We start from the raw sequence: 27,364 nt of genomic DNA on the forward strand, positions 1-27,364 counted from the left end.
GAAATGGCTGCTCCATTTTCCCTTACACCTTCTTACTTGGACACTCTTCTACCTGGACACTATAACCCTCCTCTACCTGACCACTCAACCCTTCACTACATGGATATTTAACCCTCCCCTACCTGGACACTCAACCCTCCCCTACCTGGACACTCAACCCTCCCCTACCTGGACACTGAACCTGCCCCTACCTGAACGCTCAATCCTCTCTTACCTGGGCACTCAACCCTCCCCTACCTGGACACTTAGTTCTTCCTTACTTGAACTTTCAACCCTTCCCTACCTGGACATTTAACCCTTCCCTACCTGGACACTCAACCCTCCCCTACCTGGACACTCGACCCTCCCCTACCTGGGCACACGACACTCACCTACCTGGACGTTCAATCCTCCCTTACCTGGGCACTCAACCTTCACCTACCTGGTCATTTAACTCTCTCTTACCTGACCTATTCAACCCTTCCCTACCTGGACACTCAATCCTCCCCTACCTGAATGCTCAACCCTCCTCTACTCTCTCAATCCTTCCTATCTGAACACTGAACCCTCCCCTACCTGGACACCCAACGCTCACCTAACTGAATACTCAAACGTCCCCTACCTGGTCAATCAACCCTCCTTACCTGGTCAATCAACCCTCCTTACCTGGTCAATCAACCCTCCTTACCTGGACAATCAACCCTCCTTACCTGGTCAATCAACCCTCCTTACCTGGTCAATCAACCCTCCTTACCTGGTCAATCAACCCTCCTTACCTGGTCAATCAACCCTCCTTACCTGGTCAATCAACCCTCCTTACCTGGATATTCAGCCATCCTCTACCTGGATACTCAAATGTCCACTACCAGGACAATCAACCCTCCTCTACCTGGATATTCAACCCTCCTCTACCTGGATATTCAACCCTCCTCTACCTGGATACTCAACCCTCCTCTACCTGGATACTCAACCCTCCTCTACCTGGATACTCAACCCTCCTCTACCTGGATATTCAACCCTCCTCTACCTGGATACTCAGCCCTCCTCTACCTGGATACTCAGCCCTCCTCTACCTGGATACTCAACCCTCCTCTACCTGGATACTCAGCCCTCCTCTACCTGGATACTCAGCCCTCCCTACTTGACTACCCCCCCCCACAAATATTCAACCCTCCCAACCCTCTGTAAGTACATGCAGCTCTGCAGAGTTCTCACCCTTTGAGAAGAGGAAACCTAAGCAGGGATTGGAATCCATTTTGCGAGGGATGGTGTCAAGGCTCTTAGGACAGCGGTTTGTGTATCTTGGATAGCACACACAATGTATCAACAGTCCCAGACAACAATGTATTTTATGTGGCGCTCTAGACTTCCTTTTAACCTTCTCAACACAAAACCGCATCTAATATCCACCTAATTCACGTCTCTATTCTTCTCTCTTCCAGAAAATGCTGCTAAAGAAGAATTGTGGATCAAAGACTAGAGTTATTAAAATCCGAGTAAGTACCCGTCTCATCTCTAATACACAGATCATAGGTCATGCTCCTGAGCACACAGACAGTAATCAAAACCCGACAGAGGTTCTGACCCCAGACTGATTGACAGCGGCAATAGCCTCGCCCCAGAAATTGAGTCCGTAATCCGCTTTCATACCCACCCGCTGTCAGGTTCCATATCTGGGTAATGACATCACCACTATCCATGGCCCCTTTGTTTACATTCATCTTTCTGCCAAGCAATCTACCCAATAACCATTGTCCCACATGGGAGAAAAATATATTTGAAATATATTTTAAAAATATTCTTACCAAATATACTGACATATATTTGAAATACTAAAATTTTGGCCGTATTCAATATATTTCAAACTATAGTAAAAATAATAAAAAATTATATATATATACTGTATGTTTAAATATAAGTTTTGATTACAAAATATCTGAAAAATATTTTTAAAAATACATTTTCAAATATACTGTATGTCTTTAAAAATACATTTAATCTGCATTTTTGAAATGCATTTACGAATATATGTTAAAATGACCTTTTTTCTATATGTTAAAAAAAATCTGAAGAATATATTTGAAAAAAATATATTTTAAAAAATATTTTTCATATATTTTGTCATATATAAAAACACATTTCAATATATATATATATATATATATATATATATATATATATATATATTTATATATATAATAATAATTATTATTATTATTATACAGGATTTATGGCGCCAACAGTTTGCTCAGCACTTTACAATATAACGGGAGACAATACAGCAACAATACAGATCAATACAAGAGGGATAGGAGGGCCCTGATCCTTGGAGCTTACAATCTAGGAGGGAGGGGCTGGTGGTACAAAAGGTAATAACTGTGGGGGATGGACTGGTAGGAGGAGTAGAAGATTCCATTATTAGCTGAGGGCAGGATAGGCTTCCCTGAAGAGAGAGGTTTTCAGAGATCACCTAAAAGTGGGCAGAGTAGGCGATTGTCTGATAGCTTGGGGTAGAGAGTTCCAGAGGATGGGGGAAGCTCTGGAGAAGTCCTGGAAACGAGCATGGGAGGAGGAGACAAGGGAGCTAGAGAGCAGGAGGTCATGCGAGGAGCGGAGAGTACGGTTTGGATGATATTTGGAGACAAGATTGGTGATGTAATTTGGGGCGGAGTTATAAATGGCTTTATATGTTATTGTTAATGTTCTGAATTTTATCCGTTGGGCAATGGGAAGCCAGTGGAGGGATTGGCAGAGAGGGGTGGAGGCCAGTGGAGGGATTGGCAGAGAGGGTTGGAGGCCAGTGGAGGGATTGGCAGAGAGTGGTGGAGCCCAGTGGAGGGATTGGCAGAGAGGGATGGAGGGATTGGCAGAGAGGGGTGGAGACAAGTGGAGGGATTGGCAGAGAGGGGTGGAGGACACTGAATGGAGGCCAGTGGAGGGATTGGCAGAGAGGGGTGGAGGACACTGAATGGAGGCCAGTGGAAGGATTGACAGAGTGGGGTGGAGGACACTGAATGGAGGCCAGCGGAGGGATTGGCAGAGAGGGGTGGAGGACACTGAGTGGAGGCCAGTGGAGGGATTGGCAGAGAGGGGTGGAGGACACTGAATGGAGGCCAGTGGAGGGATTGGCAGAGAGGGGTGGCAGATACAGAACGGTTAGTAAGGTGGATGAGTCTGGAAGCAGCATTCATGATAGGCTGAAGAGGGGATAGCCTGCGATGAGGTCGGCCAATGAGGAGGGAGTTACAATAGTCAAGGCGATCGATCACCAGGGAGGGAATGAGTTGCTTGGTGGTTTCCGAGGTTAGGAACGATCATATCTTGGAATATGGCCAAAATTGTAGCATTTCAATTATACAGCAATATATTTGGGAAGAATGTTTTTAAAGTATATTTCTTTTTTTTTTTTCAATCACTTTTATTGCTGTCACAAGGAATGTAATCACCTCCTGAGACAGCAGTAGGCAGAGACAGGTCCCCTTTATGGAGGGATTGGGGGGTCTATAAGACCCCCCAATCCCTCGTCTGCCCTTAAAATAATATTTTAACATCAATCTCGGTGTTTCTGAATGCTTTCAATTCTTTAAAAATGGCGGCGATTAGTTCCGAGTAAACTGGAAGTGATGTCATCAATAGGGCAGCGGTCACTAAATGGCGGACTGCGGTCCAAGAATGTCCGAGCAGCGCTCCCACCCGGACCACCAGACTGGAATGACAGATCCGCGCCTCAGCAAGGCGGTCTTCCCGGCAACCGATGATATCACGCATGTGCCCCGCCCCTTGCATGGCTCTATCTCCCCTTAACATGCAGTGTGCCCATCAGAGTGCCCCCTTAACATAGAATGTGCCCATCAGAGTGCCCCCTTAACATAAAATGTGCCCACCTGATGTAAGGGGGCACTCTGATGGGAATGCCTGATGTAAAGGGGCACTCTGATGGGAATGCCTGATGTAAGGGGGCACTCTGATGGGATTGCCTGATGTAAGGGGGCACTCTGATGGGAATGCCTGATGTAAGGGGGCACTCTGATGGGAATGCCTGATGTAAGGGGGTACTCTGATGGGATTGCCTGATGTAAGGGGGCACTCTGATGGGATTGCCTGATGTAAGGGGGCACTCTGATGGGATTGCCTGATGTAAGGGGGCACTCTGATGGGAATGTCTGATGTAGGGTGCACTCTGATGGGAATGCCTGATGTAGGGTGCACTCTGATGGGAATGCCTGATGTAGGGTGCACTCTGATGGGAATGCCTGATGTAAGGGGGCACTCTGATGGGAATGCCTGATGTAAGGGGGTACTCTGATGGGATTGCCTGATGTAAGGGGGCACTCTGATGGGATTGCCTGATGTAAGGGGGTACTCTGATGGGGACACATTACTTAAGGGGGTGTTCGGATGGGAACATCTGATATACAGTTGTGACCAAAATTATTCAACCCCCACTGAAATTGAGTGTTTTGGCCAGTTTGACATTGCTTTTGATCATTCAGTCATCTTGCTTACATTTACATTAAAGAGGCACTTGTAGGTCAGACAAATATAACATAACAGTTATAATGAAATAACCACAAATGTCTTTTCTGTGCTCACAGCATTATCAGTTTTATTCAACCCCCAAGTGACATTCAATCTTAGTACTTAGTACAGCATCCTTTTACAGTTATAACAGCTTTTAAACGTGAAGCATAGCTTGACACAAGTGTCTTGCAGCGATCTACGGGTATCTTCGCCCATTCTTCATGGGCAAAGGCCTCCAGTTCAGTCACATTCTTAGGCTTGCGCACTGCAACTGCTTTCTTTAAGTCCCACCAGAGGTTCTCAATCGGATTTAAGTCTGGTGACTGCGATGGCCACTCCAAAATGTTCCAGCCTTTCCTCTGCAACCATGCTCTAGTGGACTTGGAGGTATGCTTGGGATCATTGTCCTGTTGAAAGGTCCAACGTCTCCCAAGCCTCAGGTGTGTGACGGACTGCATCACGTTTCCATCCAATATCTCCTGGTACTGAAGAGAATTCATGGTACCTTGCACACGCTGAAGCTTCCCTGTACCTGCAGAAGCAAAACAGCCCCAAAGCATGATTGACCCTCCACCATGCTTCACAGTAGGCAAGGTGTTCTTTTCATCATAGGCCTTGTTCTTCCTCCTCCAAACATAGCGTTGATCCATGGGCCCAAACAGTTCTAATTTTGTTTCATCAGTCCACAGAACACTATCCCACAACTTTTGTGGTTTGTCCACATGGCTTTTGGCATACTGCAGTCGACTCTTCTTATTCTTTGGAGACAGCAAGGGGGTACGCCTGGGAGTTCTGGCACGGAGGCCTTCATTACGCAGTGTGCGTCTTATTGTCTGGGCTGAAACTTCTGTACCCACATCTGACAAATCTTTTCTCAGTTCCTCAGCAGTCACACGGGGACTTCTCTCCACTCTACGCTTCAGGTAGCGCACAGCAGTCGAAGTCAGCATCTTCTTTCTGCCACGACCAGGTAGCGTTTCAACAGTGCCCTTTGCCTTGAATTTGCGAATGATGCTTCCTAAGGTGTCTCTTGGTATGTTTAACATCTTTGCAATCTTCTTATAGCCATTGCCCTTCCTGTGAAGAGAAATCACCTCTTCTCTTGTCTTCCTGGACCATTCTCTTGCCTTCACCATGTTTGTAACCACACCAGTAAATGTCTAGAAGGAGCTGAGTATCACAGTCATTTTAAAGCTGCCTAATTGGTGCTTATTATGCTTGATTGCTGCTCGGTGACATCCACAGGTGTTTTCAATACCTGATGGAAAGCACCTGTATGAACCTCTGTTCTTCAGAGTGGTAGTCTTTAAGGGGTTGAATAATTGTGGCAATGAAGAAACCACATAAGAACCATTTACTACTGTATTACATAAACAATTGATGTCATTTTAGTTGCATTTGGGTAGTTACAACGTCCTTGTAGGATTTGATTCTGAATACAATTCCAAATGTACACTATAGTCCCTAAACCCCTTTACAGCATTGGGGGTTGAATAATTTTGGTCACAACTGTAGGGGGGTTACTCTGATGGTGGCAATTGATTTATGGGGGAAGTCTGATGGTGGCACCCAATGTAATAAATGACTCTGGAGGGGGAACCTGATGTAAGGGGGAACATTAATGGGGACTTCAATATCCCAATGCTGGGCCCGGCTCGTGCCCATGAAGAGCCCGGGCCTTGTGGTAAACCTTTGTGATTTCGGCATTTGTAAAACCATCAAAAAAGAGAAGGGGAAGGGTGCGGGAAGTCCTCGGAGGAAGCCACGACAGTCTGAGGAACGAGTCCAGCAGAGGGCAGCTATGAGACCAGATCCTATGCAGCCTGTTCATTTTAAGTTTGTTTCTTTCAACTGACTTCCAGAAAATGCAACAAATGCTCAAACAGCCAGAAACAGAAGTTTCCTGCCAGGGCTCCTGAGCGCTCCCTATGCTTTCCCGCCGTTGACACTCACTGTCCCTCCAATAATTTGCGCTCTGCAGCGTCTGGAATCTCTCAGTTCTCTTGTCTTTCCTTCCCTATTGATAAGCCGGAGGTGGATATGATGGTTGGCCGGCGGTGGATAGGATGGTTGGCCGGCGGTGGATAGGATGGTTGGCCAGCGGTGGATAGGATGGTTGGCCGGCAGTGGATAGGATGGTTGGCCGGCGGTGGATAGGATGGTTGGCCAGCGGTGGATAGGATGGTTGGCCGGCTGTGGATAGGATGGTTGACGGCGGTGGATAGGATGGTTGACCGGCGGTGGATAGGATGGTTGACCGGCGGTGGATAGGATGGTTGGCCGGCGGTGGATAGGATGGTTGACGGCGGTGGATAGGATGGTTGGCCGGCGGTGGATAGGATGGTTGGCCGGCGGTGGATAGGATGGTTGGCCGGCGGTGGATAGGATGGTTGGCCGGCGGTGGATAGGATGGTTGGCCGGCGGTGGATAGGATGGTTGGCCGGCGGTGGATAGGATGGTTGACGGCGGTGGATAGGATGGTTGGCCGGCGGTAGATAGGATGGTTGGCCGGCGGTGGATAGGATGGTTGGCCGGCGGTGGATAGGATGGTTGGCCGGCGGTGGATAGGATGGTTGGCCGGCGGTGGATAGGATGGTTGACGGCGGTGGATAGGATGGTTGACGGCGGTGGATAGGATGGTTGACGGCGGTGGATAGGATGGTTGGCCGGCGGTGGATAGGATGGTTGGCCGGCGGTGGATAGGATGGTTGGCCGGCGGTGGATAGGATGGTTGGCCGGCGGTGGGGGTGGGGGGTTTGGGGGGAGGATGCGATCAGCGATTTTTCTTGTGTAACGCGGGACGGGAGAACGACCATGGTCCGCTGATCCTGAGCGCCTTGTCTGGACATTGTAGAGAACTGCGGCCAGCTCTGGCCCGACTTCCTGCCCCATCTCTGTCCTTGTCTCTCCTCCATAGAGAGGAATTCTCCACTTCCCTCCTCCCCGGCACCGCAGCGGCTTTGAATCCCCGGCCAGGAACTTGTTGTGACATATTGCGTTCTTGTTTTAATATCCGTGACATTCTGCAGTTTATTTTTAATTGGGCCCCTTTTTTTTTTTCTTTTTTTTTTACAGCGAACAATGGAGACACTCCCTGATGAGAAAAATAGACCTTTTCTTTTTTTTTTTTTTTTACAGCGACTCTGGTTTAAATAATCGGCAATAACTCTGCAGGAGATACGGAATCCAAATGTCACATTGTATCAGTTTTTCTGTGCAAGATATCTGCTCTCTCCAAGCTCCTCCCCCAACTGTTATTACAATGATTTAAATAATAAGTGATCATAATATTATTAAATGTTAATCATTTAGTAGGACCCCCAGCTCTGCTGATCCCCCACTCAGTAGTAACCCCCACCTCTGCTGATCCACCATTCAGTAGTACCCCCAGCTCTGCTGATCCCCCACTCAGTAGTAACCCCCAGCTGTGCTGATCCACACTTCAGTAGTACTTCCAGCTCTGCTGATCCACCACTCAGTAGTAACCCCCAGCTGTGCTGATCCACACTTCAGTAGTACTTCCAGCTCTGCTGATCCACCGTGCAGTAGTAACCCCCAGCTCTGCTGATCCACCACTCAGTAGTAACCCCCAGCTCTGCTGATCCACCACTCAGTAGTAACCCCCAGCTCTCTTGATCCCCCACTCAGTAGTAACCCCCAGCTCTGCTTATCCCCCACTCAGTAGTAACCCGCAGCTCTGTTGATCCACAGTTCAGTAGTAACCCCCAGCTGTGCTGATCCACCTTTCAGTAGTACTTCCAGCTCTGCTGATCCACCGTGCAGTAGTAACCCCCAGCTCTGCTGATCCACCGTTCAGTAGTAACCCCCAGCTCTGTTGATCCACCATTCAGTAGTAACCCCCAGCTCTGCTGATCCACCGTTCAGTAGTACTCCCAGCTCTGCTGATCCACCGTTCAGTAGTACTCCCAGCTCTGCTGATCCATCGTTCAGTAGTACTCCCAGCTCTGCTGATCCACCATTCAGTAGTAACCCCCAGCTCTACTGATCCACCGTTCAGTAGTAACCCCCAGCTCTGCTGATCCACCGTTCAGTAGTAACCCCCAGCTCTGCTGATCCACCATTCAGTAGTACTCCCAGCTCTGCTGATCCACCACTCAGTAGTAACCCCCAGCTCTGCTTATCCCCCACTCAGTAGTAACCCGCAGCTCCGCTGATCCACCATTCAGTAGAAACATCCAGCTCTGTTGATCCACAGTTCAGTAGTAACCCCCAGCTGTGCTGATCCACCTTTCAGTAGTACTTCCAGCTCTGCTGATCCACCGTGCAGTAGTAACCCCCAGCTCTGCTGATCCACCATTCAGTAGTAACCCCCAGCTCTGCTGATCCACCGTTCAGTAGTAACCCCCAGATCTGCTGATCCACCGTTCAGTAGTAACCCCCAGCTCTGCTGATCCACCACTCAGTAGTAACCCCCAGCTCTCTTGATCCCCCACTCAGTAGTAACCCCCAGCTCTGCTTTTCCCCCACTTAGTAGTAACCCCCAGCTCTGCTTATCCCCCACTCAGTAGTAACCCGCAGCTCCGCTGATCCACCATTCAGTAGAAACATCCAGCTCTGTTGATCCACAGTTCAGTAGTAACCCCCAGCTGTGCTGATCCACCTTTCAGTAGTACGTCCAGCTCTGCTGATCCATCGTTCAGTAGTACTCCCAGCTCTGCTGATCCACCATTCAGTAGCAACCCCCAGCTCTACTGATCCACTGTTCAGTAGTAACCCCCAGCTCTGCTGATCCACCGTTCAGTAGTAACCCCCAGCTCTGTTGATCCACTGTTCAGTAGTAACCCCCAGCTCTGCTGATCCACTGTTCAGTAGTAACCCCCAGCTCTGCTGATCCATCGTTCAGTAGTAACCCCCAGCTCTGCTGATCCATCATTCAGTAGTAACCCCCAGCTCTGCTGATCCACCGTTCAGTAGTAACCCCCAGCATTGCTGATCCACCGTTCAGTAGTAACCCCCAGCTCTGCTGATCCATCATTCATTAGTACTCCCAGCTCTGCTGATCCACCATTCAGTAGTAACCCCCAGCTCTGCTGATCCACCATTCAGTAGTACCCCCAGCTCTGCTGATCCTCCTTCTTTTTGGTCCCTGATAACCTCCTGCTATATTGCTCTCATGCTGCACACTATGCGTGACATTGCTAGTTTCTCCTGCTCCCATCCCTCAGCTCTGCTGATCCTCTGCCGCTCAGTCCTCATTGGTCCCCGTTCAATTTTTGCTATAGCGTTCCTATGTTGCACACCACGCGTGCCATCTGCTAGTTGCTGTGCTCCAGTCCAGCCCCCGCTCACCTTCCTTCTACTCCATCACATGATTCTGGTGCTAGGGGGAACCTTGGCGAGGGCTGACTTGTCTTCTGCACTTGGCTGCTGGTGGCCATCTTGGGGGAGCCTGTGTCTGATGGGACATTGGTGCTCTCCTGAGACATGGGCAGCCATCTTAACCTAGAGCGGCTATATAAAGCTCTTGCTGGGTCATTCTGGTGGCCCTGCAGTGTGAAGAGTACTCAAGGGGAGGGACATGCTAGCTATAGAGATATTTCTTGGTGCAGAGAAAGGTTCCTCAGGGGCAGGGCCAGAATAAGGATGGTCCAGTGCACTCCTGGAACACCATTTTGCACCAGATTGTGTTTGGATTGGTCCAATCCTGCCCTCTCTATCGACAGCATAGCAACCTATCTGGAGACCCACTGTGAGCACTGTAGGTAGGTGGGAGAGCAGATCCCCTTTGAGATGCTTCCTCCCCTTGGGAGAGGGCTGGGAATTTAGGCAGGGCCAGGGAGGCAGTAGGTCAGACTGGAGAGGAAGGAGGAGAAGCAGCATCTTGCTGCTGTGTGCCTAAAGGGAGAAGAGCAGGGTCCCCCGCCAGGGTTTCCCATCATAGCCCCCCCATGAGAGAAAGAGAGCTACAGCAGGTCAGTGCAGGCCCGGAGGAAGACCTTAGGAGTTGGTTTACTCCTCGGTCCCTCCCCTCTTTATCCCAGGAAGAGAAGAGCAGCAGGTCTACAGGGAGGGAGCTCCCCTTTTGCAGAAGATATGAGCAACCTTCGGCAGGGTCCAAGACCAAATGTTCCTCATGTGTTGCAACAGAATAGTGATGGAGTCGTGACCCGAGAAGAGCCATGTTAGTAACTGAGGTTTTCCAGTAAAATAACCTAAACTACTTTGAGAAAGGCGAGGCCAGTGTCTTGAACCCCGGAAATTGAGGGGACAAAGCTGCGCACCCGGGAGGGGGTCAGTCTACATTGTGGGGAGTCGTTGGCAAAAGTTCTATACTGTCCAGAAGGTCAGTTGAGTTTGGGGTTTGGCTCAGCTGCTCGCTATGGCAATGTATGAGGCAGCCCACCACCCGCCAACAAACCTGTTCAAGGAGCAATCCTCAAGCGCACTGTTCTGCCTCATAGTCCAAACGCGTTCTTTTGGGTTACCGCCCCATTTTTTTATTATTTGTTACATAAACCAGAACATTCCTAGAAGATGTCTTACTTGGCCCCTTTAAATCTCTCTACCGTTTGGCACCCGCCACGAGGTCTGTGTCTTGTATACAGTATTCCTCTATAGGGAGCGTTGACTAAGCGTCTCGCTAAAAACCGAACCGGAAAATGTTTTCCCTTTTTAAATCCTTTGTGTCGGCCTTTGAACATTCCAGGGTACAGTGTAAACACTGGCGCTTTATAATAATTGTTCCACCTAGCCCGTCAATAAACATGTTTACTCCATCACACCCTAGAAATGGAGAGAGAACACTTCTGCCGGCCAAGTTTTTTTCGCAATGAGCATGCGGGGGAGGGGTGCGCCACACTTACTACGCTTGTCCTGTGTGCTGACAATAGGCCATTGTGTGTCAATCCATTTGTTGGAGGCTTTGAGGTCTTATAAACAGGCTGATCTCAGCCGTACTCTTGGAAGATGAAACGCACTTGGCACGCTCGCCCTGCAGATAAGTGCACCCTCTGGAATGTTGGCTTGCTCCATGTGGGGGTCATCCAGCGTATTAGGAACCAAATAGAGATGTTTAAGGATGCCTGATAAGTGTCGGCTCACAGAATATACAGAACTGCCACCGATCCCCTCTCATGGATTCTTCGATTTGTATTCATGTTTAGGTACACTTGGAGGTCCATTCCTAACCTCGGAAACTGCTAAGCAGCTTATTCCCTCCCTGGTGATCGATCGCCTTGACTATTGTAACTCCCTCCTCATTGGCCAACCTCATCGCAGGCTATCCCCTCTTCAGTCTACCATGAATTCTGCTGCCAGACTCATCCACCTTACTAACCGTTCTGTATCTGCCACCCCCCTCTGCCAATCCCTCCACTGGCCTCCACTCAGTGTCCTCCACCCCTCTCTGCCAATCCCTCCACTGGCCTCCACTCAGTGTCCTCCACCCCCCCTCTGCCAATCCCTCCACTGACCTCCACTCAGTGTCCTCCACCCCCCTCTGCCAATCCCTCCACTGGCCTCCACTCAGTGTCCTCCACCCCTCTCTGCCAATCCCTCCACTGGCCTCCACTCAGTGTCCTCCACCCCTCTCTGCCAATCCCTCCACTCAGTGTCCTCCACTCAGTGTCCTCCACCCCTCTCTGCCAATCCCTCCACTCAGTGTCCTCCACCCCTCTCTGCCAATCCCTCCACTGGCCTCCACTCAGTGTCCTCCACCCCTCTCTGCCAATCCCTCCACCCAGTGTCCTCCACCCCTCTCTGCCAATCCCTCCACCGACCTCCACTCAGTGTCCTCCACCCCTCTCTGCCAATCCCTCCACCGACCTCCACTCAGTGTCCTCCACCCCTCTCTGCCAATCCCTCCACTGGCCTCCACCCCTCTCTGCCAATCCCTCCACTGGCCTCCACTGAGTGTCCTCCACCCCTCTCTGCCAATCCCTCCACTGGCCTCCACTCAGTGTCCTCCACCCCTCTCTGCCAATCCCTTCACTGGCCTCCACCCCTCTCTGCCAATCCCTCCACTGGCCTCCATTCAGTGTCCTGCACCCCTCTCTGCCAATCCCTCCACTGGCCTCCACTCAGTGTCCTCCACCCCTCTCTGCCAATCCCTCCACTGGCCTCCACCCCTCTCTGCCAATCCCTCCACTGGCCTCCACTCAGTGTCCTCCACCCCTCTCTGCCAATCCCTCCACTGGCCTCCACTCAGTGTCCTCCACCCCTCTCTGCCAATCCCTCCACTGGCTTCCCATTGCCCAAAGGATAAAATTCAAAACATTAACAATAACGTATAAAGCCATTTATAACTCCGCCCCAAATTACATCACCAATCTTGTCTCCAAATATCACTCAAACCGTCCTCTCTGCTCCTCGCACGACCTCCTGCTCTCTAGCTCCTCCTCACATGCTCATCTCTGGGACTTCTCCAGAGCTTCCCCATCCTATGGAACTCTCTACCCCAATTTATGAGACTATCTCCTACTCTGCTCACTTTTAGGCGATCTCTGAAAACCGATCTCTTCAGGGAAGCCTATCCTGCCCTCAGCTAATAATGGAATCTTCTACTCCTCCTACCAGCCCATCCCCCGCAGTTACTACCTTTTGTACCACCAGCCCCTCCCTCCTAGATTGTAAGCTCCCTGGATCAGGGCCCTCCTATCCATCTTGTAATGAACTGTATTGTTGCTGTATTGTCTCCCGTTATATTGTAAAGTGCTGAGCAAACTGTTGGCACCATAAATCCTGTATAATAATAATAACTTGGATGTGATCAGGTCACAACTTCAGCCAAAAACCATTTTTTTATGAACTGGTCAGAAATGGTCCTTGTCCTAAATACGGTTGTAGCCACGTGCAGTTAGTGGGTGTGCCACTAAGTGGCTCTGTGCCAGAATAGCATTTGCTGACAGCAGTGTCATCAGGTGTTAGGCCCCTTTTAGTTGGAGCGCCCCCCGCAGGGATGTCATGGGGGAGTCAGTGCCCATTTGCTGACAGCAGTGTCATCAGGTGTTAGGCCCCTTTTAGTTGGAGCGCCCCCCGCAGGGATGTCATGGGGGAGTCAGTGCCCAGTTATAAGTCAGGTTGCATGGAGCTAGGGTTGTCACCTCATCCCTTTAAAACCGAACATGTATTAGAGCTATTTACCCTGAGGTCATCACAGAGGACAAGGGGGCGCTCTTTACATCTGGAGGAAAAGAAATGTCATCTCCAAACACGGAAAGGTTTCTTCACAGTAAGAGCTGTGAGAATGTGGAATAGACTCCCTCCAGAGTTGGTTGTGGCCAGCTCAGTGGATTGCTGTAGGAAAGTCCTGGATTCTTTCTTGGATACACAGAATATAACTGGATAGAACATTTATAGGGAAAATGGATCCCGGGAATATCCGATTGCCTCTCGGGGGATCAGGAAGGAATTTTTTCCCCTGCAGGAGCAAATTGGATCGTGCTTTGCTGGGGGGTTTTTTTTTGCCTTCCTCTGGATCACCTGTGGGTGTAGGATTATTACTTTTTTTGGTTGAACTGGATGGACTTTTGTCTTTTTTTTCAGCCAGACCAACTATGTAACTATATTAATTACACCAGTTATGAGGCTGATTAAGGTGGTAATTAAAATCACTGAGTTCCTTTTCTGCAATAAATTGGCCTCAGAACCCGTGTACTTGGTATTTGTTCGGTTTTAAAGGGATGAGGTGGCAACCCTAGGAGGAGCCCTAGTGCACTCAGGGCATGGGAGCCAAGCACCCCACACCAGCAAAGATATAACCAGCACGTGGAGGCCTTGTATAGGGCAGGAGGCTGGGGAACAGTCGGCTGTGGACTTTCTGACCCCTATGGAGGTGGGGGCTAGGGCAGATTGCAAAAGGACATTCAGGCAAGGCCAAAAGTACCCTGAGTGAGGCTATTCCCCCTAGAGGGTCCCGGGAGAGGTGTGCCTATGGAGAAGGTGTCTGTGGAGAGCCCAGTCTTGTGAGGACTAATGACCCCGGGTGGAAGGAGATAATATTAGAGGGAGATGGCTGCTTAAAGTGCTGCATATGCTTTCGCATTTGACTTCTGTGGACCATCCACTAAACGTGATTGACTATGTGTTGTCAAGTGACTCCAGAATGTATGTCAATGTGATGTGACTGTTATGCCATTTCCTGAATTCTATCAGTAAAGAGCAGCAAATTCTACTTGTGTGTAGACATTCCTTGGGATATAAAGGTCAACAGCTGGGAATGTCATATGGAGGCCTCTGGCATGGAGCGGGGTACAATATGGCAGAGGGATCAACCTCAGCAGGCAGTGTTCTAGCAGGACAGAAGCGGTAGGGACTTGTGCTCTTGGTGCCAATTCTAGACAATGGCAGAGCCCCTCTTGCATGGTCATTAGTCAAAGGATGACTCTTTATTGGATACTGTTCGGCTCCTGCATTGTATATTGGTCACTGATCTTGACTTTGTAAAGCTTGCACCTTCCAGCAGCATACTAAACCCTCCCTATTGTAACCACACATCTATTTTTCTTCGAGATTTCTTTCTCTTTCCATTCTTGCCCATCTTTGCTGGTGATTTACAAGCTTGTTCTCCTGCCAGCTTTGGCCTGTCAACTGTGAAGAAACTTATCCTGCCCTCCCACTCGGCAGATATTGAGAAAGCATTTTATGATAACCGAGGTGTTTACCCGAGCGTAGCAGAAATATGTCCTGGCAACCTTTGTTTGCTTCCTGTAGTTGCTGCTGAAAGTGTCCAGATCTTCAGATCCCGGCTATTTTTTATAGACTGGAGTTTTTGGAAGTAAACACAAACTCCTAGCCAGGGGCAGACTGACAACTCATGGGGCTCCCGGGCAATAGGGGATCATGGGGCCCCTGTGTCCTTGCCCAAACTCAAAAAAGCCTATGAAAAAGGTACAAGGGGCATCTCATGGGGCCTCCTACTGACCCCGGGCAGTGCCCGAGTTTCCAAATGGTCAGTCCGCCCCTGCTCCTAGCAAATGGCAAATGTGAACATCTCCATTTACATGTGGGTACATGTACAGAAGCCTCCTCCAAATGCTGGAGTTAGTAGTGGTTAATCATACTCAACTGGACATCCTAAGAAATGTTGAAGACGTTTTGTAGCTTCTCCAAGCCACTTCTTCAGTTCTAATGAGTATTAGGAAATTTGAAGGTTCTTATGTACCCAGATCTTGGTAAAACTAGTTGTAGTTGGTCACCTTCAACTGGACTGTAATGTTGAAAACAGTTCCTAGCTCGTCCAAGCCACTTCTTTTGGTTCTGAGTTTTAGGAAAATTGAAAGTTTGTGTGTATCCAGGTCACGGTACAACGAGTAATAGTTAGCCATCTTTATCTGGCCTTGTTCTGTAATGTTGGAGAAGTTTTGTGAATTCTCCAACCACTTCTTTGGTTTGAAGGAGTTTTTAGGAAAATTGAAAGTTCGCATGTATCCATGTCATGGTATAATGAGTAGTACTCCAACATTGCAGAACAAGGCCAGATGAAGATGGCTAACTACTACTCGTTATACCGTGACCTGGATACACGCAAACTTGCAATTTTCCTAAAACTCCTTCAAACCAAAGAAGTGGTTGGAGAATTCATAAAACTTCTCCAACATTACAGAACAAGGCCAGATGAAGATGGCTAAGTTTTATGAATTATCCAACCACTTCTTTGGTTTGAAGGAGTTTTAGGAAAATGTAAAGTTTGCGTGTATCCAGGTCACGGTATAACGAGTAGTAGTTGGCCATCTTCATCTGACCTTGTTCTGTAATGTTGGAGACGTTTTGTGGACCACTTCTTTGGTTCTAATGAGTGTTGGGAAAATAAATGGGTCTCACATTTCCAGGTCATGATATATCGAAGAAGCCACTTTAGTTTCAAAGAAGTGGCTTGGAGAAGCTATCAAATGCCTTCAACTTTACAGAATATATCCATTTGAATGTGAACAACTACCGCACGATATATCATGACCTGGACACACGAGAACCTTCAGTTTTCCCGAACACTCATTAGAACCAGAGAAGTGACTAGGACAAGCCAAGAAACGTCTTCAATATTACAAGTTCATTTGAATGTGATCAACTATGACACGATATACAGGGGGTTGGAATATGGAAACACTACATGATTTGCAGGTGTGAAAGTGCCAACATGTTTTGCATTGAAAGCAGAAGTGATGTAACATTCTTTTGCTTCCGCTGTGTGATGAGACACCTAGCTAACAGGTGAGGACCCTCACTTTTCTCATTCACTGCTAGTAATATGGAGTCATGTCAGAGCTTACTGAGCCTCAAAGAGGACAAATTGGTGCCGCTTAGCTGGTGCCTCTGTGACTGAAGTCGCCGATTTATTTGCCGTGTCGCAAGCTACAGTATCATAGGTGATGGCGGCGTATACAGTTTCCGGGAAAATGACATCTGATAAGCGGTCCACATGGTAAACTGACCGAAAGAGACAAAGGGACATTTCGCAGGATTGTGACCAAGAATAAGAAAACAACTGCTGCAAAAGTGACTGCAGAGCTCAATCTCAGTGTTCATGGGACTGAGATTGAGTTCTGCAGTCACTTTTTGTTCTTTTCCGTGTCACAATCCTGCACAATGTCCTTCTGTCTCTTTCGGTCAGCTGACCGTGGCGCTTATGCTTATCAGACGACGTTTTCCCGGAAACTGTATACGCCGCCATCACCTTTGATACGGAACCTCGCAACACGGCAAATAAATTGCCGACTTCAGTCACAGAGGCGTCAGCTGAGCGGCACCAACAATTTGCCCTCTTTGAAGCTCAGTAACCTCTGACATGACTCTGTATTACTAGCAGCGCACGAGGAAAGTGAGGCTTCTCACCTGTTAGCTAGGTGTCTCATCACACAGCGGAAGCAAAAGAATGTTCCATCACTTTCAACGCCAAACATGTCATCAATTGCACACCTGCAGATCATGTAGGGTTTCCATATTTTTGTCTAACCCCCGTATCATGACCTGGATGTATGGGAACCTTCAATTTTCCTAACTCATTAGCAAACTTCCCAAACCTCCCAACTGTCCCTGATTTCGAGGGGCTGTCCCTGATTTGGAACAAAGTCCTTCTGTCCCTCTTTCCTCCTCATTTGTCCCTCATTTTGGTCTGATCTATATAATTGCATATAAAATACACTATTTATCTTTCAAAAAGTATTCTACAGTGCTGATCCTTTCATTCAAATTCAAAATTGTTACATTTGTAAACTTCAAAAGCCAGAATAAAAAAATAGTAGTAAAAAAAAAAGCACTTGTAACAAATTTTTTTTTTTTGGGTCTAATTCACCTTTAAAGGGCGTGAAGGGGGTGTGACAGAGGGGGGGTTGTGTCCTTTGCCTACATACATTTGCTAATAGGTGTCCCTCGTTCCCATCTCAAAAAAGTTGGTTGTTATGCATTAGAACTAAGGAAGTGACTTGGACAAGCCTTGAAGTGTCTTCAATATTACAGACCATGTCCAGCTGAATATGACCAGCTACCAATATCATGACCTGGATACATGAGAACCTTCAGTTTTCCTAATACTCAGTGGAATTGAAACAGTAGCTTGAACAAGCCATGAAACCTCTTCAACATTACAGAAGAGGTTCAGTTGAAGGTGACAAACCACTATTAGATATACGCAGGGGTGTATGTACCACAAGGCAAACAAGGCATTTGACTAGGGCGACATTTTTCAGGGGGGCACCGTTGCCCCCCCCCCCCTGGAATAAGGAACACATGCTTCATGGGGATCAGGTGGGATCCATGACAGCCTGCAGGCTGCTTTATGGTGTATTCAGAGCCTGACTCTCATTCCCGAGGATGACCAGAGCTGCAAAGATGAGTTTCTTTCTCTCTCTTTCCAGGGATGGGAAGGGGGTGGCGGCAGGTGTAGTGGAATGCTCTCGCTGGGGGGGGAAGGTGGTGTTGGTTGGTGTAAGGCTCTCTCCTTTGGGGTTGTGGGTTGCTGGTTGGTGTTATGCTCTCTCTGCGGTGTGTGTGTGTGTGTGTGTGGGGGGGGGGTGTTGGTCAGTGTCAGGTGCTCTCCTTTGGGGGGTTGTTGGTCGGTGTTATGCTCTCTCCACAATGTGGGGGGGGGGGGACCTGTTGGTCTGTTGGTCGTTGTCAGGCTGTCTCTGCAGGAAAGGTTGGGGTGGACGATTTTTGTGTTGCCTAGGGCAGCACCAACCTAGATACACCACTGGACATACCATGACCTAAAGCATGAAAGCCTTCATGGATTGGTACATCATACAAAGACATTGTAGACAAATGTGCTCTTCCAACTTTGATTGTTTGGTGAAGACCCTTTTCTCTTCCCTCATGACTGTCCCCTGTGTACAAAGCCACCTCTGCAAAGACATGGATGACCAGTTTGGTGTGAAGGAACTCGCTCATCCTGCCCAGAGCCCTGACCTCAACCCTACTAAACACCTGTGGAAAAAACACTGATTGTGAGCCAGATCTTTTTTTGGTGTCCAATGTGGGGCCTGATATACAAGCCAGGTCTTCTCATCCACCATTATTACCTGACCTTGGAAATGGGCACACATTCCGGCCAACCCCCTCCAAAAGGGAAAGCACAGAACATCGCTGAGCTCAGACTCATAAGAAATTGGTTTCTTTCCAAGACCCTTTGGTTTTGAGCCTTTATATTAACGCCACCTAAAGTCCACCTCCGGCCTTCCCTTCAGCCTTGTACGATTGTCCCGACTCCTCTCGCCTTCTGTGTTCTCTGCGTAAAGACAAAATTGTATCCATAAACCATTTTCTAGCACATGGTCTCTTTAAGGTGATTTTATTGAAGAGTTCCTAGGGCAGCACCTCGGGGAAACGCAGCTCCATAAATTTGCTCCACGTAATCTGTTGATCAGCCATCTGACATCCAAGTCTCGTCTCTGGGGAAGAAAGTCTTGCTCTTGTGACCCCCCCCCCTCCATATAACAAGTGATTGTGATATTTTCCCTCATTACTCTTCTCCCTGCCTACAGTCCCCAGCCAGGAAACGCATTGCCACCTCAGACCTGTAAACAAGCTCATCCCTGGGGAACCCATCGAGAGGGTGCCGCTCTGCTCACATGATCACCTCCATCCAGGTTACATCATTCTGTCACCTAATGATTCCTTACAGGGAATCGGAGGAATTAAAGGGAATATGCACTGAATTGTTTCTGTTTTCTAAAAGTTCGAGTTCGACTTTTTTCCCTGAAGTTAAGTCCTGGTTTATGATTTTTTTTTTCTTTTTTAGTATGTTCTTAATTTGACTTGTCAGGATCTGTAACTAATTTATATTAACCACTTCCGATCCGGACACTTTCCCCCCGTTCCGGTCCGGACACTTTCCCCCCGTTCCGGTCCGGACACTTTCCCCCCGTTCCGGTCCGGACACTTTCCCCCCGTTCCGGTCCGGGCACTTTCCCCCCGTTCCGGTCCGGACACTTTCCCCCCGTTCCGGTCCGGACACTTTCCCCCCCTTCCGGTCCGGACACTTTCCCCCCCCTTCCAGTCCGGACACGTTCCCCCCCCTTCCAGTCCGGACACGTTCCCCCCCCCTTCTAGTCCGGACACGTTCCCCCCCCTTCCAGTCCGGACACGTTCCCCCCCCCTTCCAGTCCGGACACGTTCCCCCCCCCTTCCAGTCCGGACACGTTCCCCCCCCCTTCCAGTCCGGACACGTTCCCCCCCCCCTTCCAGTCCGGACACGTTCCCCCCCCCTTCCAGTCCGGACACGTTCCCCCCCCTTCCAGTCCGGACACGTTCCCCCCCCTTCCAGTCCGGACACGTCCCCCCCCTTCCAGTCCGGACACTGTCCCCCCCCCTTCCAGTCCGGACACTTTCCCCCCCTTCCAGTCCGGACACTTTCCCCCCCTTCCAGTCCGGACACTTTCCCCCCCTTCCAGTCCGGACACTTTCCCCCCCCCTTCCAGTCCGGACACTTTCCCCCCCCCCTTCCAGTCTGGAAACTTTCCCCCCCTTCCAGTTCGGACACATTCCCCCCCCCCCCTTCCTGCCCCCAGGCCAATTTTCAGCTTTCAGCGCTATCACACTTTGAATGACAATTGCGTGGTCATGCAACACTGTACCCACATGAATTTTTTAGCAGTTTTTTGAGACAGATAAAGCTTTATTTTGGTGGTATTTATTCCCCGCTGCGATTTTTATTTTTTTTGCTATGTAAATTAAAACGTCCAAAAATTTTGAAAAAAAGTGTTTTTCTTATAAAATTTTGCAAATAAATAGCATTTTATCATAAATCTTGGCCAAAATTTATTCTGTTATATTTTTAGTAAAAAAAATAACTTAAATTAGTTTATAACAAAAAATGATAATTTTTAAACATTTTTTTTATATATATATATATTTTTTTACATACTGTCACCCTAGCAGTACAGTGTAACCATAGTGACACTGTACTACTTGTGGGGGGTGATGAAGATTTTTTTTTTTTTTACACTGACTGCTTTTACACCCATAAAGGCTGTAAAAGCAATCCATTTCTCCTTCTCTCTGTCTGCATTCCTGCAGCCATTGAGAACTACTGTGAGAGCTGTGATTGGTCACAGCTTGCCACATGGTACAAGGCTGTTGTGAATAGCCCTGTACCATGTGATCTCTGTGATCATTCACAGATTTCACACGTAGTAAGCAATGATGTCAGAAGTGACATCTTGCTTACTACTCTGCATGTGATCACTGATTGGCCAAACAGTGATCACATGATCGGGACCTCGTACAGAGGTCCCGTCCAACGATCGGTGTTCCACTGTGTCCGGAGGACACAGCGGGCACCGAATCGCGGTGCTGCGCACTCCCAGGGGGCATGGTACGGGGAGGCCGTTTATATATAATGGCCGGACGGGAGGTGGTTAAAGTTGAATTGGAATCGGCTTAATTTTTGCCTCCCTTGATTCCTCCCTGCTCCCTTATCAACCATGAAACCTCTCAGGCCTCATGCACACTGAGCTGCTTCTTCATGCATTTGAGCTTTTTTTTTTCTCTGCCTGTAAACTCCCCTCTATGTTGGCCTCTGCGTCCATGCGTACTCTAGGCATTTACAGGAGTTTTGTGGAAGGGGAGTGTGACGGGAGTCACTTTGGGTGGGGGGCCCATGGAACACAGCTCACTTTGGAGAGGTGGGGAGACCCCTGTCTCCGCTCCCCATATCCCTCTTATGTGTAAGTCACCCTGTGCCTGTTAGGGGTACAGGGTGCTCTGTCCTAATATTGGGGGGGGGCTTTGTCTCAGACTGTGTAGACATGCTTAGGAGATAGGTGGGGTGGGGGGTTGTTGATTGTTTAATGCCATGTGGTTGCATCCCATTGTTCTATTGTTTGTCTGGCTTGGGAGCAAACTATTATGGGATGTATGTGTTTATGTGTATTAGCTTATTGGGGGGGGGGGGGTCTCCAGCAGCCCTCCCTCCTGATGGGACTGTCTGCTGGAGTGAAGTTTGAATACCTGTGTGTCTCTTGTTACTAGATGTAGATTGCCCCGCCCTGTGTCATTATGCAGGAGGGGGGATTGTCCCCTGAGTGTATATATCTTGTATCTGTGTTCAAATAAACTAGTCTACTTTCTGGTTTACGTCAAGTCTGGTCTCCTCTAGTCTTGTATGGTCGGCTGTGGTGTCAGTGGTCGGTGTTCGGACGGGGAAGAGGTATTCTAGCGGAAGTACCCAAGCACAGTCTGGGTCAGTTCCGTTACAGGGAGGTATAGGCAGGAAAAAAAAGGCATCACTTGCGTTTTGGAGACGAGCTTTTGAGCATAAAAAATACTGAAAAGCTCCTTTATGCAAATGGAACGCACTACCGCCAGATGCGGGAGCGCGCGTTAACATACAGTACTGTGTTTTTGAGGCTGCAACCTCCTGTAGGACAAAAAAAAACTTTGTAAGCTTGCATGATGCCTACATAAAATCTTTGTTTTCATTACGTTCCATAGTTTAGGCCCAGTGATGTCAGCACTAGGTCTCTTTGCTTCTCTATGAAATGCAGGCGGATCATGGCAGGTGGGAGGGGCCAGCGGGGTGCTGTACATAGGTTCCTGAAAACATCAGAGCACCCTGCCTCAGTACTTCTCTCAATGGCAGATATGCAAATATAGAAATGTTTGAGTAGATGTCACAGTGGCCGTTCCTAGGCAGGTTTTATTTACATGCAGGCCAACACCCATATGTGAGCCAACATGTATGACAGAACTGAAATCCAATAAATGAAAAGGGAAGGGCCGGCCCGGCTGGGGAGGAAAGGGCTAGTTGATGTAGGACATTCTCCAGCCAGGAAATGAGGAGGGGCTGTATCTGACGTGCTGCGGCTTCTAATGCACATTGTGAGAAGCCCACAGTGTGCCGTTTTCAGCCTGAAATGAAAATTGGGTGATGGCCAAGCCACGGGCGGACCGACCATTTAGAAACTACCCGAGGCCCTGGGGTCAGTAGGGGGCCCCATGAGATGCCCTTGGTTCCTTTTTCATAGGCTTTTTTGAGTTTGGGCAAGGACACAGGGGCCGCATGATCCCCTATTGCCTGGGGGCCCCATGAGTTGTCAGTCCGCCCCTGGGCCAAGCCCAAACCCAGTAGAGCCTTTCACTTCCCTCTATGAAATGGAACCTTCACTGGTCCAGAACGCTGCCAAATGTGACCCGCTAGCTAGGGGGCGGGAGGGAGAGACCACTTGCAGGCCCAGCTAGTGGACGAGAGATTCCATAGAAATAGGTAAATGGCCTCTTAGGTCTGATCACTGGCAAGTTGTCACCATGGTCAGGGCTGCTCATGTGGCATGGCCTTTAGGCTGAAGAACAGGACGTGAGTAAGGCTCCATTACAGTTGGGATTTAGTAGGACGGAGGAGGAGGAGAGCTGACATCATGGATATCCCTTCCAGTAATCTAGAGATCCAGCGCCTGGCCTCCCGTGCGGCTGAAGGTCGTTTCCCGGGGCGCTGCTTGGCTTTCAATTACAGGTTTATTCTTTACACTTCAAACACAAGTGTTCTGGCACCCGGCATTTTCACAGAATGGAGGTTCTATTGTTGGGCTGCCAAGCCAGTCCCGTGGCACAGACTTCAAAAACGACGCGGGGGAGAATTGTCCTCAGTTTGTCAAGAAGAAGAAAAAAAACCTCTCCTTGTAGTCTGCTTACAGCTGTGGCCGGGAACGTTGCATTGGAGAGCAGATCAATGGCTTGGATGGAGCACAGATGCAGGGAAAGGTCCACGACACCCAACATTCTACAGGATTCTAGATTTGGCTTTCTGAAGACTCGTTTGAACTGTATTTAAAGCCAAACGTTTTTTTTTTTCGGTGGGGTGGAGCAGTAAGGGGTTAGAACTTCTGCTGGGTTTTTAAATAGTAGATTTAAAGCTGGAACTAATTAAACTAGACACAACAAAGGTCCATCAGAGGAATGGAACCAACCTGGCGGCTTGCTAAACGTCATTAAAGCAAGCGACCAATTCCATTTGAAAGGGTGAACCTCAATGCAGGGCTGCTGTTAGAAACCACGGGGCTCCATACAGCCAACCTGATGGGGCCCCTCTCTAAATTTACACAGTTTACTATGCTTCAGTTATGAATGAACACGGTGAGTGATCAGTACTGATAACTCATTATGTTCATTCAGGAAAGGAAGGGGCTGTTAAAAGCAACATATTTGGTGGACCCTCCCCCCCCCACTCTCCATCCTGAAGGATCCAATTGCGTGCTTGCAGCTGCCAGTGGGAAGGAGAGGAGGGAAGCCGGAAGCACTGAAGGGGTGGGGGCACACAGAGAGGTCTGGGTAGCAGGGGGAAATGTATGGTGCACAGGGAGGGTGATGGGTGCACCGGGGGGCAATTGCTGGAACCGATCCCCTGTAAGGCTCTCTCTGCAGCAGCTGAAAGCCAGCAGGAGGAAGAAGAGAAGAAGCCAGCTTTCAGCTGCTGCAGTGAGAGCCATAAAAGGGATCGGTTCCAGTAATTGCCCCTACCTCCTCGCCGTGACGATCACCCTCCCTGCCCACACCCAGCTGTCTGTGCCCCCCTGCAGGCCTCGGCCCTGTACAGAAGCACTGGTGGTACCCCCTTATCCACGGCCCTGCCCAGGGGCGGGCTGACCATTTAGCCAGTCGGGCACTGCCTGAAGGCCCGGGGTCAGTAGGGGGCCCTATGAGATGCCCCTGGTGCCTTTCATAGGCTTTTTTGGGTGTGGTTTGAGTGTGGGTGAAGACACAGGGGCCCCATGATTTCCTATTGCCCGGGGGCCCCATGAGTTGTCAGTCCGCCCCTGGCCCTGCCTCAATTGCACAATGCAGGCAGATCAGTCAACAGGTTGACCCCTCCAATGCAGAGTTGAGTTCCCCCTTATATTAACTCTTAATTTAGGGGTTTTATTGCTGTTCGTGTCCCTGCTGGAGAGAGTCAGTGGTACAGAAAATGATGGGGAATCCAAAATTTCGGGTTACCACCAGAACAGGAGTGAAGGGGAAATAATAAAGGAGACCCTTTTCAGAGTGTTGTCAGTACAGAAAGCATTTCCACCACATTGACGTGATTTCCAACCATTTGCTCTTGTGTCTCCGGGACTGGAAGTGGAATCTTCCCAATTGGACAAAGGGGGGAAAAAAATTTTGGAGGGTCCCTTTCTCTACTCCATTCAAAACAAATATACCTTTGGCTTTAGATATACAGTACATGGTAGGTATGTAGGTAACCCTGTTTTTTGGGGGTTTATGAGATACCCCTTTACCAGCATCTTTTACACCCAATGAACAGGGGATGCCAAGCTTCCACTGAGTTGAAAACAGTGTCTCTCTGAGTTTATGAATGCTTGGTGCCTCCACCTTGAAAGTTTTTTTATGAGGATAAGGAGGACTCCCTACACGTTCTATAGGTGAAGAAGTGCAGGTCCAGATCGAATGCAGATTTACTATTCCGTCATGAACATGATGGGTGGTAGGACAAGAGAGGATGGAATACCCCATAACTCAATGGTTGAGCTCCAACAGCTCCTCAGGCTAGAAGTTGCTGGGTGGGTCTCGGAAGAGAACATCTTCTGTAGCATATTAGCTCCACAAAACTGGAGGTTCTCGTCTTCCTCCACTCCAGTGATGAAAATAAAGCTAGCGTGTCCTCCAGGGACAGCCTATGGTTGAGTACGGCGTGGTGCAGTGGCAGTGATTACACAGGGTTTGGTTGCAATAAACAGAACTTGTATTGAAAGTAAGGATCAATGAAACAAACCGTCCAGCGGGAAATCGCCCAACTGGGAACACTCACAGTTGTTAACAGGATTGGGGAGCGGAGCAGATCTCAGAGCCTGACCCTGAGGGTGAATGCGTTCTGGCCAGTCTGTGTCCAAATTGGAGGTTTCCTGGAAGGATAGCATGTCCCTATCTTGTCCCTACTCATATGGAACCTTTCTCTACTACTATTCATTTTCCCTGACAGATGGGAGACCTGTCCCTACACTGTCCACTGGCAAAATGCATGCCAAGCCAGGGCCCTAAAAAGACTCTGCCTGACCCAAGATGGCCACCAGAGTCACATAGGGGATGTACCATGCAACTGGATTAGTTTCCCAGTGACCCAGGAAACCACAGAGAAATATGTTCCTCCTGACTTCCTCCCCCTTGCAATTCTGCTGCAGTTGAGCACCTTCTGCAGTGGAGAAAAGGCACAAGACCTGCAATCAGAGGGGCAACACCTTCTAGTCCTGGGATCCAGTCCTAAGGCCTACAGCCAGGTGCACAACCTCCCTTTTCCCAGTATAAGAAAGGGCTCTGAGACCTTCCTCTCACAGAGGGGAGGGGTAATCAATGAACCTTCTCTCCAAAAATGGGTAGGTTGATGGACACCTCTAGAACAGGTCTCACATGTTTTGTGAAATCCTGGTCCAACCTATTGATAACAAACCCATCAGGAGTTGACCAGTTGACAAAACAGGCAGGACTTCCTGCACCACACCCCTGACACGGAACTCTGGAGCCTCCCTCAGAGTGACCGGCAGGTAGATGCCAATACAGGAAGCCCGGAACACCAAGTTCCAGGAGAGCCCCACCAAAAATGTCAAGCCTTGCAGACAAAAAGTGTGGGGAACACACGACCCTGCAGATTCTTTAAAATTAAATTCCAGTTTTGCAAAGGAAAGTATGGGACCTTCTATTGCTGACCTCCACCTGAAAATACCAGCTGCTTGGCAGTCTCAGCAATCAGACAACCAGTCAGACTTCAGGCTGGAACTCATAAATCTGGTAAATGACTGTTGCTGGGTGCTCAAGTTCAGTGCATACCGTATGTTAGGAAGCATTCCAGTCATCCCGCATTTCCATTCTGCGTGTTTGTCCGTGTCGTTGTCTGTTTATGGGTTCTTCCCATGATATATATACAGCTAATCCAACTCAAAGTAAATACGTATAATTGAAACCACACAGTGAGCAGAGAAGATTTTCCTGCATTGGTAAAGATGGAACGTCTTGTGGGAGCGATTTACTGGAGCATGTGTGCAAACCGAATAATTTGCCTCTAGTGAATGGATAGGCTGCATTCTCAGTGATGTCACCGCTCTCTAGTGAATGGATGGGTTGCATTCTCGGTGATGTCACCGCTCTCTAGTGAATGGATAGGCTGCATTCTCGGTGATGTCACCGCTCTCTAGTGAATGGATGGGTTGCATTCTCGGTGATGTCACCGCTCTCTAGTGAATGGATAGGCTGCACTCTCAGTGATGTCACCGCTCTCTAGTGAATGGATAGGCTGCATTCTCGGTGATGTCACCGCTCTCTAGTGAATGGATAGGCTGCACTCTCGGTGATGTCACCGCTCTCTAGTGAATGGATAGGCTGCATTCTCGGTGATGTCACCGCTCTCTAGTGAATGGATAGGCTGCATTCTTGGTGATGTCACCGCTCTCTAGTGAATGGATGGGTTGCATTCTCGGTGATGTCA

At 48.9% G+C, this 27,364-nt stretch overlaps 1 protein-coding gene across 1 annotated transcript in view; it reads left to right on the forward strand.

Annotated features, from left to right (window-relative positions):
* Window positions 1–27,364, forward strand: part of LOC149441805 (uncharacterized) — a 61,929-nt gene that overhangs the window by 22,120 nt on the left and 12,445 nt on the right. The window contains exon 4 of the mRNA XM_089656870.1: window positions 1,422–1,475. Coding sequence (XP_089512996.1) covers window positions 1,422–1,475 — 54 coding nt within the window. The remainder of the gene's footprint in view (window positions 1–1,421; window positions 1,476–27,364) is intronic.

The sequence above is a fragment of the Staurois parvus genome, unplaced genomic scaffold, assembly GCF_062004578.1.
Source record: "Staurois parvus isolate SC_StPar_1 unplaced genomic scaffold, SC_StPar_1.0 ptg000945l, whole genome shotgun sequence".
Lineage (NCBI taxonomy): Eukaryota > Metazoa > Chordata > Amphibia > Anura > Ranidae > Staurois > Staurois parvus.